The sequence below is a fragment of the Temnothorax nylanderi genome, unplaced genomic scaffold (assembly GCF_030848795.1).
Source record: "Temnothorax nylanderi isolate EJ_2023f unplaced genomic scaffold, tnyl_v1.0 TNYL_tig0025_pilon, whole genome shotgun sequence".
Lineage (NCBI taxonomy): Eukaryota > Metazoa > Arthropoda > Insecta > Hymenoptera > Formicidae > Temnothorax > Temnothorax nylanderi.
Window position 1 is genome coordinate 1,568,908 of NW_027249087.1, and position 12,786 is coordinate 1,581,693.

The 12,786-nt window shown below is 35.9% G+C and overlaps 4 protein-coding genes across 4 annotated transcripts; 2 read left to right on the forward strand and 2 right to left on the reverse strand.

Moving 5' to 3' along the window:
- Window positions 1–306: 306 nt before the first annotated feature.
- On the forward strand, window positions 307–4,260 carry Twy (fas-binding factor 1 twitchy). The gene is made up of 13 exons (XM_071701394.1): window positions 307–681; window positions 816–1,306; window positions 1,407–1,598; window positions 1,662–1,802; window positions 1,888–2,084; window positions 2,160–2,322; window positions 2,407–2,698; window positions 2,775–3,007; window positions 3,090–3,233; window positions 3,316–3,480; window positions 3,544–3,653; window positions 3,727–3,841; window positions 3,980–4,260. The coding sequence occupies exons 1-13, from the start codon at window positions 573–575 to the stop codon at window positions 4,052–4,054; spliced, it is 2,427 nt and encodes an 808-aa protein (XP_071557495.1). The 5' UTR covers window positions 307–572; the 3' UTR covers window positions 4,055–4,260.
- On the reverse strand, window positions 3,872–5,328 carry LOC139769900 (uncharacterized). Its single transcript, XM_071701403.1, has 5 exons — window positions 5,051–5,328; window positions 4,822–4,954; window positions 4,629–4,749; window positions 4,407–4,536; window positions 3,872–4,232 (listed from the first exon to the last, which is right to left on the reverse strand). Exons 1-5 carry the CDS (start codon window positions 5,178–5,180, stop codon window positions 4,171–4,173), a joined length of 576 nt encoding a protein of 191 aa, XP_071557504.1. The 5' UTR covers window positions 5,181–5,328; the 3' UTR covers window positions 3,872–4,170.
- A 739-nt stretch (window positions 5,329–6,067) lies between these two features.
- 128up (GTP-binding protein 128up) lies at window positions 6,068–8,608 on the forward strand. The gene is made up of 8 exons (XM_071701406.1): window positions 6,068–6,263; window positions 6,351–6,516; window positions 6,722–6,852; window positions 7,018–7,257; window positions 7,492–7,660; window positions 7,735–7,864; window positions 7,948–8,070; window positions 8,161–8,608. Exons 1-8 carry the CDS (start codon window positions 6,222–6,224, stop codon window positions 8,261–8,263), a joined length of 1,104 nt encoding a protein of 367 aa, XP_071557507.1. The 5' UTR covers window positions 6,068–6,221; the 3' UTR covers window positions 8,264–8,608.
- A 92-nt stretch (window positions 8,609–8,700) lies between these two features.
- Window positions 8,701–12,287, reverse strand: Dila (centrosomal protein dilatory). Its single transcript, XM_071701404.1, has 10 exons — window positions 11,644–12,287; window positions 11,431–11,524; window positions 11,251–11,323; window positions 10,724–11,156; window positions 10,279–10,496; window positions 9,966–10,125; window positions 9,624–9,880; window positions 9,370–9,541; window positions 9,134–9,297; window positions 8,701–9,013 (listed from the first exon to the last, which is right to left on the reverse strand). Exons 1-10 carry the CDS (start codon window positions 11,854–11,856, stop codon window positions 8,875–8,877), a joined length of 1,923 nt encoding a protein of 640 aa, XP_071557505.1. The 5' UTR covers window positions 11,857–12,287; the 3' UTR covers window positions 8,701–8,874.
- Window positions 12,288–12,786: the final 499 nt, after the last annotated feature.

Sequence of the window (12,786 nt, forward strand, 5' to 3'; positions counted from 1 at the left end):
CTTCATACTGGACAACGAGAAGGTGCTTTCTCGAAAGAAAAAATAATAATGAATGTATTCTCTTGACAGCTGACCGCGGGCTGACTTAGAAAAACTTCCTAGGATCTCATTATTTTCTTGAATATAATTAGGGCGGGGCAGAGGGAGGAGAAATATATGGAGACTGATGGAGACACATTGAAATGCCTTCGGTCGATAATTGATTTGTCACTTAGCGATATTAAAATAGCCAGCAGTCTATAAATGTGTGCATAGCTGTATTATCTCTTTCACAATACACTTCCCGAACGCTATAGTGGGTCTGTATCCTATTGCTGAACTGACTGCACCAGTTCAGAGTTTATCTTTATGCCTTCCAACGAGTGAAAAAGATAAACTCTGAACTAGTGCAGCCAGTTCAACAATAGAAAACAGACCCTTAATATGTGACACATCTTTATTGTTAAGTCGATTGCTGTTAATATGCGGCTAGAATAATAATTGGCATGGCCTTGCGAATGGCATAAACTGAATTGTAATATATTTCACCGTATTTTACGACCGACCGAAATTGTCGCGCGAATGCGACGAAAATGGTAGATATGGTGGAGGATATGGACAGCTTGGACGACAAGCTGTTCAGTAATGCATTTAGGAGAAATCCACCCGCTGAAAACGGCAAAAAGAGAATTACGTTTGCAGGTTTAATTAAAGCACATTAATACGTATTTTATAAGTGTCGTCCAAGCAGAACATTTGAAGAAACGTTTAACAGAGTTTTCATAGCTTTCTCATATTCTTATGTATTAGATTATTTCATTATTTCTTGCTTATAGATGAGGACGATCCACTAGCTAGTTTGCTAGCTGATAAGGAAGATTTGACCTCGAGCCAAAAGAATCCAGTAGCGGTAAAAGATAAGCGAAGTATAATAGATGACTTGTTTAATAAAAGAATTTCCAACGAGTCGTTGTCGAGCTCAAAGCCAAACGAAAAGGAAATGGGCTCGACGTCTGCGTTAAACACCATGGGAATTGAGAGGGCAAAAGTATCGGATGATAAAGCAAAAAAGTTATCGTTGATGCAAGATTTGTTTGGAGATACGTCGCAGTTGAAAGAGTCAATTAGTAAGAAGTCCGTACAGCTGGAACTGGAAGTGACACAGCCCACAGCCGAGGTTTCTAAGACACAATCACAGCATTCGACGTATGCGCCAACAGCTTTTGGAACGAGAGAACCCCGTAGAGGCAAAAGAACCTCAGAGATAATCAACGATCCTTTAGGATTATTCTCCTTGGGCGCAACGTCAAATCAAGCTGAGCAAACTGTGAATATAAATTCAAAATAGGCTTGTATATTTAAAACGTTCTAATAATATTTTATTTTACTTGGTATTCATGCTTAATAATTTTGTTCCAATTTCAAAGACGACAGAGAGACGTACAGCATCTGCAGATCTTAGCAGACAGAAATTGGAAACTAAAGAATATTTACCAGATTGGTTGGAACCTAAAAAAACCCCGGAAGATAAAAGCGATGATATTCAGGATAGAGTAACGCCTACCGAAGAATTGTTCAGCAAGCACAGAAGATCCAGCTCTGATAAAATTATTCGAGGGGTAAGCAGCAATGTACTGATATGTAATAAAAATGGTTTTATTTTTTTTAATTATTCATTGCAGGTGGCAAACGTACCACAAGAGGATAAGACAATGGTAGCTGAATCACTGCCACACGAAAAAGGAAGATCATCAAAATCATCAGGAAGTCAAAAAGAGATCGATGAATATGAGAAACAGGAAATTGAAGAAAATTATTCTAAAGTAAGCCTTGAAGTCGTTTTTTAAAAAGGAATTATATATGATTATCGTATTGCAATCGAAATTTATATTCAATGTTCTGATGCAGTCCAACACAATGGCTGTTCCAATTACTAATGTAAATACAAATTCGGAAAATGTGCATAGTAGCTTAATTCCCAAGAACATGGGCTATGAAAGTGCAATTCGTAAATTAGAATTAGAGAAGTCTCATCTGTCAGTGACGTTACATAGCTTAAATGAAAAGTATGAAAATGAGATAACGATTCTAGATGAATCATATAAGTAAGTAGGATTTTTATCAAATTAAAATATTGACGATTTTTTTCCAAAAATTATTAATACAATTTTGTTCCTAAGACGACAAATAGGATTCTTACAAGAAAGAACGGATACATTGGAAAAGAGAATGCAGCAAGAACTTGAGTGTTTAGAGGTAGATTATGAGGCAAAGATTGAAAAGCTGAAAAATGAAAAAGTACAAATTGAGACATTTTACAAGGAAGAATTGCAGAATTTAAAGGTATAAGATGGTTCAGTATTTAAAAATTGTCAATGGTTATACTGTTACAATTAATACTAGTTTTAATTAATTTATTTTATTTAGAAGGAACACGGGCAAGTTATAGAAGAAATTTATGAACGCCACTCTCAAAATATAAGACTGCTGCAGAAAGAGCATTTTGATACGATAGAAAGTATATTAAAAATGAGAGAGGTGGAGAATTTAGCTATGACAACCATAGCGACCCACAAGACTGACTTGCCAAACTTGTTACAAAAAGCTGATTTTATTGTAGAGAATATTAAAAATGTGCAAGAAAAGACTGATCAAAGGGACGACCAAAGTATAAAGTTAAGAGAATATTATTTAAAAAATCAAGAGGAAGATGTGCAAAGTATGTTCAAGATGCTGTTAGGTAAATAATTTTAAATAATTCGTAGTTTTATTCACTTTGTACAATATTATTACAGTACAAAATGTGGAAGTGAAGAAGCAACAGAAATTACTGGAACAAGAACATGAGAAAATAATGAAAGTAGCAGACAGATTAGATTCGCACGTTACGCAATTAATGTTCGAATTAGAGAAGAAGAGCGCTATGCTCAATCAGGCATTGGAAACATTACAAAAAAGGGAGCAATCTTTGTCACACGAAAAAGAATTGTTTGAAGAAAAAGTACAATGGGAGCGTAATCATTTACAGGTAATTATCTAGTATTGATAATTAATATCTGAATATGTATTATGATGTATCTGAATGTTTATTATCTACAATATATTATAAGGCTATGAAAGAATCTTGGTTTAACGAACAAGAGAAACAACTGAAGGCTTTAACAAAGGATAAAGAAGTGATCGCGGCTAAAAAGAAGCAATATGAAGTTTTAAGGACAATAAAAAGTAATTCGGATAATATTACGAAGATAGAGGTAAATTAAATGGATAAATCTCTCTCTATGAAATAAAGTATATATATTACAGGAATAAATAAAAAAAACTATTGTTTTACAGTCGGCAGCTGCAATAAAAGCAGCACAAGATGCCACTATACTTGCGAATCAGGAACGACTGAAATGGCAAGAAAAAATTAAATATCTCGAAGTGCAACAGCAGGCCTTAGAGGAAAGGGAATACCGGCTCTTAGCACGCGCCCAAGATCTCGAGAGTTTTACACAGGTAATGATAATCAAATGTACATGTGATTTAAACAGACGGTAATTAATATAATTAATTATCTAGATAGCATTTGCGAAAAATGAAGAAGCCATTAAAGCACTGAGAGACGTTCATCACATCGATAAAGCTGAATTCAATCCTTATGGCAAATTTGAAAAGATCAATTTGGCAAGGTAACATGATACAATTGAATCGTTTTAATAGTATAAAAAACTAATATGCTTGAATAATTTTTAATTTTTTAAGCGAAAAATTGGCTTTGGAAAAATTGAAAAGAAGTACAAATACCCCGTACAACTACATAGACAAGCGATCATTATCTAATCAGCAACGCGAGTTTCAAGTTACTACTCATTTTACAGTAAGAGGAAAATAAATATGAAACGCACAATAATAATAAACTTCATTATTTTGAATTATTCTATAAATTAATATTTTACATATATATATATTTTTTTTTACACAATTGTTTATATATTTATACACAATTGTTTTTCAGGAAGTCGTTGATCCTCAATTAGTAATGTTGAAGTTGAACCTGGACGATCAATTAGATAATATTCAATATACATGACTGCCATGAAGTTTTGATACACAACATTCACAAATGCATATTATATACTTTTTACATGAACACTGTTTAGTATTTTATATATTTCAAATAACAGACAATAAACATTCACATATTTATTACGTAACAGTTGATCCGCTATCCGTTGAATCACCATTGACAGTTAAACTTGTACTCTCATCTGTAAATAATAACCTTCAGTCACTATATATCCTATTGTTATAATTGTTATATTTCAAATAGATATATTTCTTCCTCTTGTTATTATTTAATGCTTTATATTATCATTTCAATCTTCAATAAACAGCAAACGCACTACTATTAAAAGTATTGAAAAATCAAAATCAAATATTACCTTCAATATTATCGCTATTATCCAAGATATATTCTTGGAGCGCTGCTACATTTTCCTTCAAGGTTTCCAGCTGAGCAATACTGCATCTTGTTTGATATAATTTGTTTCCTACAGCTTCCGTGCACGTTGTCTAAAAGACAGATCACAAAGTATAGATATACTTGCTTAAGGATTCTCATTTTATATCTCCGATATGCTTGAATAACTTTCCATATTTCTTACCACAGCTTGAATCAACTTTAAAGGATCCACGTTAGCCTCCTTATCGTTAGTGAGTGCTTTGTGAAGATCTCCTACGTTATTCAATAATTGGATCGCATCGGTGAACATTGTTGCCACGTTTCTGAAACAGCACGTTTTAAAGTCTCATAGTCTCAAGAAAGAAAATAGAAGATTCATTTACTGTGATACATACTCTGCAAAATCGTGTGGCACAGGCAAGCCTGAGACATCCTTCGTAGAGTTTACCATTTTTTGTATAGAATGCTTGTGCGACGTAATCGTACCGAGGTGTTTTGCAACGTTCTCCTTGCATTGTTCCCTGTCCTCTGTGAACAATGGGACATTTACGCATGTAATTGCGACGATTCTCCACTGAGAGTGGAACAATTAATTCCAATTAGAAGTAATTCAGCAGAACTCACTTCTCAAGTCTTGCAATTCCTTCAGCAACTTCTCGTACTCACTGGTCTCCGTGTCAAGACGGTCCAATTCGCGTTGTTTAGCGAGCCTTTTCTGCTGCATAACCTTTATAAAATGTTCTACGTCCTCCATGTCACAGATCACGCGCTAACAGACACAAAGAATATTCTGAAAAGTCTATCGTAATATTTAATAGAAATTTCGAAAACCACTCCCGAAACGTCCCTCGATTTCATTTGAACAAGTTTTCAAACAAACTTCCATGCATATCTATAGTACAAAAACGCAGGATAGGCAACTACTGAATTATCGCATTTCCCAATCCCACAGGGGATCGATATCAATCGATATCCATGTATCTTTTCCCCTAGGACGGAAACGTGAAAAGTTTATCTCTTTCTATTCAACACCAATAGAAAGACCGACGTATAGTTGGCAAACAAATTAAAAATTATTGAAAATTATCTTATCCAATCCAATAATACCGTTAATACCGTTACTTTGGGTAAGTTATTCGACTGTGCTTTAACAAATCCCGTGTTAATTATTTGCCACATTGCAACAAAACAATCGGGTAAATACGTAAATATATATAAAATGCCGTAGCAACAGTTTGAAATTACTGAATAATGACGTCACAGCCAATCACAGCGCGTTTTATCCCCTCTCCTTTTATAAGCAGTTTTAATCATTTTTATTGAAAAATTACATTGTTAATATCGTTCTAAAGTCGTTCCACTCAATTTGAACAAATATAAGGTTCATGAAAATAATTTTTTTTAACAACTTATTTTTTACAAATTGGACCCTATGGCAGCGTTCAGCAGACACAACTGTTGAGTTCGTCTTATCAACACTCTGCGCTGATTGGTTGGTTCTAAAAGTAAGAGCCAATCACATTCGACTGCGACTCAGCGGCTTGGTCTGCTGAACGCGACCAAACGCGACCATTGTTGCTGGACTAAACTGGAGTTGCGTGTTTCAGCTGTTCGGTTTCTCATCTAGAGTTCCAAACAACAATGCACGATCCGTGGCCTGTCATGGCGGAATTAACATATATATTCGCGCACGTGTAGTGTGCCCGGTTACGTTGCACTTCATTGCAATTCTAATAATGTGACAGGAGGCCTCGGCCGGGCAATTCGTTCGACATCATTTTGAACAGATCCCAAAATGAGCACGATCTTGGAAAAAATCGCCTCGATCGAGGCCGAGGTAATCACCGCTTCGTGTTACGCCGCGTATACGCTTCACGATATCTTTTTCGCGGCATTATCGCACACCGTGCGTCTCCTCTTCCAGATGGCCCGCACCCAGAAGAACAAGGCGACCTCCGGGCATCTGGGTCTGCTGAAGGCGAAACTAGCCAAGCTTAGACGCGAGCTGATCACCCCGAAGGGCGGCGGCGGGGGTGGCGAGCAAGGTTTCGAGGTCGCCAAGACCGGTGACGCTCGTATCGGCTTCGTCGGTGCGTCCCTCCCAATTATATCGACAAATAATGACAAATAATGACAGACAATATGTTGACAGATAACAGTCTCGATGTTCCTTGATCTGTTTGTAGCATGTGTGTGAGACTCTTTAAAATATGATAAAATCTTATGGATTATGTTATACACGACATTCTTATATTTCATTCTATGCACGATCTTACCTGATAATTAAATTTTCAGGTTTCCCTTCCGTGGGAAAGTCCACCCTGTTGAGTACACTCGCCGGTGTGTACTCCGAAGTAGCCGAATACGAGTTCACAACGCTCACAACTGTTCCTGGTTGCATAAAATATAAAGGTGCAAAAATACAGGTAAATCCCTTTCCCCAATGGATACAGTTTGTTATATATTTTGTGCATCTGGTGATCGACCTTTTGTATCAGTATTTTTTATCTTGAATATTTCTCAGTTTAAATTGAAATTAACTGTATGTGGCAGTAAAATCGAGTAAGATTGTAACAGAATGCATCTTGCAGCTGTTAGATCTTCCAGGTATTATAGAGGGCGCAAAAGACGGCAAGGGACGCGGACGACAAGTCATTGCTGTGGCGCGAACATGCAGCTTGATCTTCATCGTCTTGGACGTGCTCAAACCGCTCGGGCACAAGCGGCTGATCGAGCACGAATTGGAAGGTTTTGGTTTGCGACTGAACAAACAGCCACCAAATATAACTTTTAAGAAGAAGGACAAGGGTGGTGTCAATTTACAAACAATGGTAAGAAAATGATCGTGAATAACCGTTTGACAATTGAAGTAATTTATTGTACCCGAATTGACCTTTTTGTAAAATGAGGTATACATGGGATGAGAGTTGAAATCGAACCTACAATCCATCGACTAAAAAGTCGACCGTTCTCACGTGAAATCGTGCGTGCCCGAATAACCGATTAGTGTTAATACTTGATACCGCGTCAAATATCGAAATTAAAAATTACTACGATTGTTTCAGTGCCCGCAAACTGAACTGGATTTTGATACGGTAAAAATGATCTTGTCAGAATATAAAATTAGCAACGCGGACATCACGCTAAGGTACGACGCCACTTCAGACGACTTGATTGACGTTATAGAAGGGAATCGCGTTTATGTCCCTTGCATTTACCTCTTGAATAAAATAGGTAATTGTGTGATAATAAACATCATAAGTGTATTATAATATGAAATATCGATAAATAAGAATGCTCTCTCGTAGATCAAATAAGCATAGAAGAACTAGATGTTATTTATAAAATTCCACACTGCGTGCCGATCTCAGCCCATCACAAATGGAACTTCGACGATCTGCTGGAGAAGATGTGGGACTACCTACAACTTGTTAGGATGTAAGTTTACAATTTAAATTGTTGTATAAACTAATTTATAAAATTCTATTAAAACGACATATAAATTTTCATTTTTGTAACAGTTACACGAAACCGAAGGGACAACTCCCAGACTATAACGCACCCGTAGTATTAAATACCGAAAGGCGAACTGTTGAAGATTTCTGTAACAAGCTTCACAGATCGATTGCGAAAGAATTTAAATAGTAAGTTTTTCGTATTTTATTTTTTATAATTTTTGAAAAATGATTGTTATTTGCTCGTTGCTGGATATTAGCAAATTGGTCATGTTGCAGCGCGTTAGTATGGGGCTCATCGGTAAAACACCAACCTCAGAAAGTAGGGAAGGATCATCTTCTTTGTGACGAGGATGTTGTGCAAATTGTGAAAAAAGTGTGATGTTTTTCTTGTCGTTTCTTGGCAGCACAAATAAACTTAATGAGATTAATGATATCAGGTTTGTAAAAAGATTGCATTTTAATGAAATATAATGGATATATTATATACGTACATATAATATATATATTTAAATCGCTATTATATTCGATTGATGATGAGAAAACATGCAAATGTAACATAAATAACGAAGAACTGTGGTAAATCTTTGCAACATTATAAATACATTTGGTTTTATATGTGAAATTGTGTATAAAACACAATCTCTCGAGATTTATATTTTATACCTATCATTTAAGCTTTCTTGAATGGGTATATAATATACGATATAAAAAAAATCTCAAATTATACATTTTTTATTTTATATACTCATATGAACGGAAATAATCCTTTTCCTATATAAAATATCCATATAAATTAAGCAAAAGATTAAAGATATGAATTATATCGATATGATTTATTTCGTATATAATGTCATATTTAGTAACATATATAATTCATGGCAAATAATTCGTGTTTTAAAAATGGAAAAAAATATTTCTATAGTAAAAATTAATTTATCCTTACATATATACACATACATATATATATATATACATGCAATCATACATTATTTACAAAGTTTTCAAAATATATTCCTTTCTTTGTTGGTCCAGTAATTTTTCCAAGTGTTCGCATCTTGAATTAGCGTCACCAAGTTTTTTATTGAGATTCTTTATAATTAAAATCTTTTGAGTGACTATAAATTTTATTCTAAAACAAAGCGTCATATTCATTGAGTCTACAATATTTGTTGCGATGTATTACAATAATTTATGATATCAATTTATGCATTAATCTGTTATTAATGCGTTATCGGATATTAATCTTTACCTGCTATGCAATTGTGCCATAAGTTGATCTCTGTTAACGTTATTCTGTGTTATTTCTTGATAAAGCGATGCGATTTTATCTTCCAACTCTCTTTTTTCCGTCTCAATTTCCTTCCTTGCTATCTTTTTTGCATCGTCTCTCTCTGTAGTCAACCTTACAATCGTCTATAAATCGACAAATTGCAAATTAATAATAGTAATTATATCTAATTAATTGGTTATTTTCATAAAATTTACCTCATTCATATTATTGAGATTGGATATACATTCTTTTAATTTGTTTTCTGTTTTTCCAAACTGAATTTCTGTACATTTGAATCTTTCTTCCAATAATAGTAATTTATTTTTATAAATACCCTCGCTTTTAATTGCGGCTTGCAATTTTGCGTCGTAATCTTCTTTCATTAGTCTGAAAATGATTTCGACAATTGAATTGTGACAATTTTCTTTATATTTCTATGCTTAATTGGGAAGATACGGTATAAACTTACTCCAATTTATTATCGAAACTTTGCTGCAGTTTAGCTTGCGTTTCACGAGATTCTTTTTCCAGTCTAACTATAGCGAGCTCTATCTGCTTGTCTCTCTCCTTTTGACAATTGTTACGAATTGCAGTCTCCGCTTTTGTGAAAGTCACGCTTTGTTCTTTTTTATAATTATCCGCCCACGCGAGCCATTCTTTTCTCAAGGATTCCTCGCAATTCCTCTTAGCAATTTCGTGTTGCTCTTTTAATCTTTCCGTTTCTTTCTGCAGAAAAAAGTTAAGTAATTATATAAATTATTGTTAAATGATTGTTTCTTGTCAACAGTGAAAGAATATTTTTAAAACCGACCTGAAAATGTAATTCCGTTTGTTGTATCATCACGCTTGTTTCCCGGTCGCGTTTCTTTTGCTCTGCAACGAGCATCGATTTCTCTCTTTCGAAATGCTCCACGAATGTCTTTTGTTGCGTCTGAAAATGCGCTTCTTGCTCTTCCAGGTTTTCTTTGTACCTAGTCAATATCATTATGATCTATATAGACTTAATTAAAATTAATTTATTAATTGTTATTATTTTTTTGGCGAAGTAAATATCTCTTATTCGGATTAATTTATTAATTAAAATTATATTAAGATTAATACACGTTGTGCAGGATTTACGATACCTTGCCGCTAATATATCTTTCTCCTTGGCCAACATTTTCTCATGGCTGTCTGTCAATTCGATTCGCAATTGCTCCAGCTGCTGATTCGACCTACGCATCGCGCGCAATTCCGTATCTTGTAACTCCTTTATATGCGTGCGTCTTAACTCCTGTATCTCCTGTTGATGTTGCTCCATCATATTGTGCAATTCTGGCTCCAGCCCTTTTACTGTCATTTCCTACGATATCAATAATCTCCGTGTAATATTTAATTATTTATTGTGCCGTGTAACTTCATTATACTATATAACATTTTGTCTGTAATGTCAGTTACCTATCAGATCTCTTTGCTCATCCCCTCTGCCTAAAGATATTATTTTCCAGAATTGAATTTGTAATTTGAGAATCAAGAAGTGAGCTCTTGAATTATATTTACTAATAATAATCGACGTAAATTAACGATTACCTTGATTTTTGATGTTTTCATCTCCAGCCATCGTTCACGCCGGATCTTCTCGGACGCTGCCATATTTTCCTTCGCGCGTTGCAACTCGACGGCGTGTCTCTCGCTAATTACTTTCAAGTCTCGCTGGATCTTCTGTTCCATCTCTTTAATTTGTCGCGCCAGGGAGTCGCATTTCTGCGTGAGATCCGTCTTCTCGGCGAGGAGTTGTTCGATAAACTTCTGATGGCGTTTCACGATTGTCCTGTACTTGTTCTCCAACTCCTTCGTCCTGACAACGTGATGGCGTTTCTGCGACGTCATTTTATCGCACGCCGCCTTGCGCTCGGACTTTAATTGATTTTTCAAACACTCTATCGTCGCGTTTTTCTCCTCGATTTGTAATCTCGCGGTCTCTAAATCGTCCCGTTGACAGCTGAGGTTCTGCACTTCGTACCTGCGGGAGGAGAAACGTTTTACATAATTTTTATCCGTTTTCTTCTTTCACGCGCGATACACTTCGCTTACAAGATATTAGAGGAAGTCCCCACCTACTAGGATTTTGGCAGGACGAGATTACAATTGTTGCGTTATTAGCAGCTATGTCACTCTCCGGCGTATCTTCTGCAATAAAGATTGTAACGTTACACAAATTTTTTTAAACAAATAAGTGAAACCTTAAATTTTTTTAAGTATAATTTTAACGATGCTAGTTCACTAAATCTTAGTACCATTTTCTAGCGTCCCTAAGAAGGACATTATATCTTCGTAAGTTGTTGCAATTGACCCACATTTGTCTGTGGCAACATCTTTCTCCGGTTCGATCTGCGCTCAATTACAATTTGATTTTTAATAACGGAGCGAAGTTATCGCGCTAATAATCCTTGAATAAATCAGACTTTATTCTTAAAGATAAACTTAAAGTTGAACTTTTTATTTCTTACTTGTCCCGAGTACTTGCGCATTGCTGGCTCGAGATCGACATCGTATTTTACATCGACGGCCAGTAAATCCATTCGATTGCATTCCGCGATTTCAATATTGCTATCTTTTTCCAATTTGTTCATCATGTTGCACAACTGTTCGAACGAGCGAGACGGCTCGATCAGGTTCTGATTGAAATCGCGCTTTTTCTCGCGTAAATTCTTCGCTGCCATGTCCGTTTGATATATTTGCCTACGGGAAAATACATAAACGGGGTACCGAGCTGGTCGACAAACTTACGTGCATTGACGTGCAGATGCATTTATTTAAGCGCCGCTCGTCGATCGCCATGGCGATGCACGTGTTGTAAACAAGGGTGAATCAGGTGAATGGGTTCTCTTTAGGGCCCGAGCAGAGAATAGCTGACGTATAATTTCAAGACAATGTTTTATGCTTTAAATCTTTGTTTTTAGTAACGCACAATACTGTCTTGTGCCTCACGTCTTAAACATGTGCACGAAGTGTCGATATTTGTAAGACTTGAGACACAAGACAGTATTGTGCCGATTGTGCGTTACTAAAAACAAAGATTTAAAGCCTAAAACATTATCTTAAAATTATAAGTAAGCTATTCTGCTCGGGCTTTCATGTGTCGGCGAAACATGAAATGCACGCATAATGCATAATTGCAGGTGAACGCGGAAACGAAGGAACGACTGTGACTGTACGCTAAATGCGTTTTTTGCGCATAAATAAACCCTTTTCATTTAACCCATCATTATGATATATTTTGTATACTATATCAAACTTTGGTTTCTTAAATAATACGAAAGATTATAAACAAAAGATAATATTTATCGGATTACGAAGAATTTTATCATATTATCGTAGTGTCTCGCGGAGATTTCCCCCTTGTGCAAGACTGAACTCTGCCTGACCACTGTAAGACCACTTCCACTCGATACCTTCCGTTTCAACTCTCGGTCAGGAAAACACCTGTTCATCGAATTCCGAAGGAAAGATCTCTCTTATCAGGACTCCGTCGACTTTATCGTCGTGATCGTTGATCAAGACCGGCATTTACCCACGGAGAGAAGTCTCACCCCTCGAAATCTCCTACCCCAGTGCAACCCCGTATCCTCAGGGGTGGCATTCCCACGTAG

Bases quoted from the DNA above. Each gene is read 5' to 3' on its own strand.
- LOC139769900 (XM_071701403.1), bottom strand. From the start codon at position 5,180: ATGGAGGACGTAGAACATTTTATAAAGGTTATGCAGCAGAAAAGGCTC. The intron at 4,955-5,050 runs GTGAGTTCTGCT...CATTGTTCACAG, and splicing joins GGAATTGCAAGACTTGAGAA to AGGACAGGGAACAATGCAAG. The intron at 4,537-4,628 runs GTAAGAAATATG...TCTGTCTTTTAG, and splicing joins TAAAGTTGATTCAAGCTGTG to ACAACGTGCACGGAAGCTGT.
- Dila (XM_071701404.1), bottom strand. From the start codon at position 11,856: ATGGCAGCGAAGAATTTACGCGAGAAAAAGCGCGATTTCAATCAGAAC. The intron at 11,157-11,250 runs GTGGGGACTTCC...CTCCTCCCGCAG, and splicing joins TCCTGCCAAAATCCTAGTAG to GTACGAAGTGCAGAACCTCA. The intron at 9,542-9,623 runs GTAAGTTTATAC...AATCATTTTCAG, and splicing joins AGTTTCGATAATAAATTGGA to ACTAATGAAAGAAGATTACG.
- 128up (XM_071701406.1), top strand. From the start codon at position 6,222: ATGAGCACGATCTTGGAAAAAATCGCCTCGATCGAGGCCGAG. The intron at 6,853-7,017 runs GTAAATCCCTTT...TGCATCTTGCAG, and splicing joins ATAAAGGTGCAAAAATACAG to CTGTTAGATCTTCCAGGTAT. The intron at 7,661-7,734 runs GTAATTGTGTGA...GCTCTCTCGTAG, and splicing joins TTACCTCTTGAATAAAATAG to ATCAAATAAGCATAGAAGAA.
- Twy (XM_071701394.1), top strand. From the start codon at position 573: ATGGTAGATATGGTGGAGGATATGGACAGCTTGGACGACAAGCTGTTC. The intron at 3,234-3,315 runs GTAAATTAAATG...ATTGTTTTACAG, and splicing joins ATAATATTACGAAGATAGAG to TCGGCAGCTGCAATAAAAGC. The intron at 3,481-3,543 runs GTAATGATAATC...TTAATTATCTAG, and splicing joins ATCTCGAGAGTTTTACACAG to ATAGCATTTGCGAAAAATGA.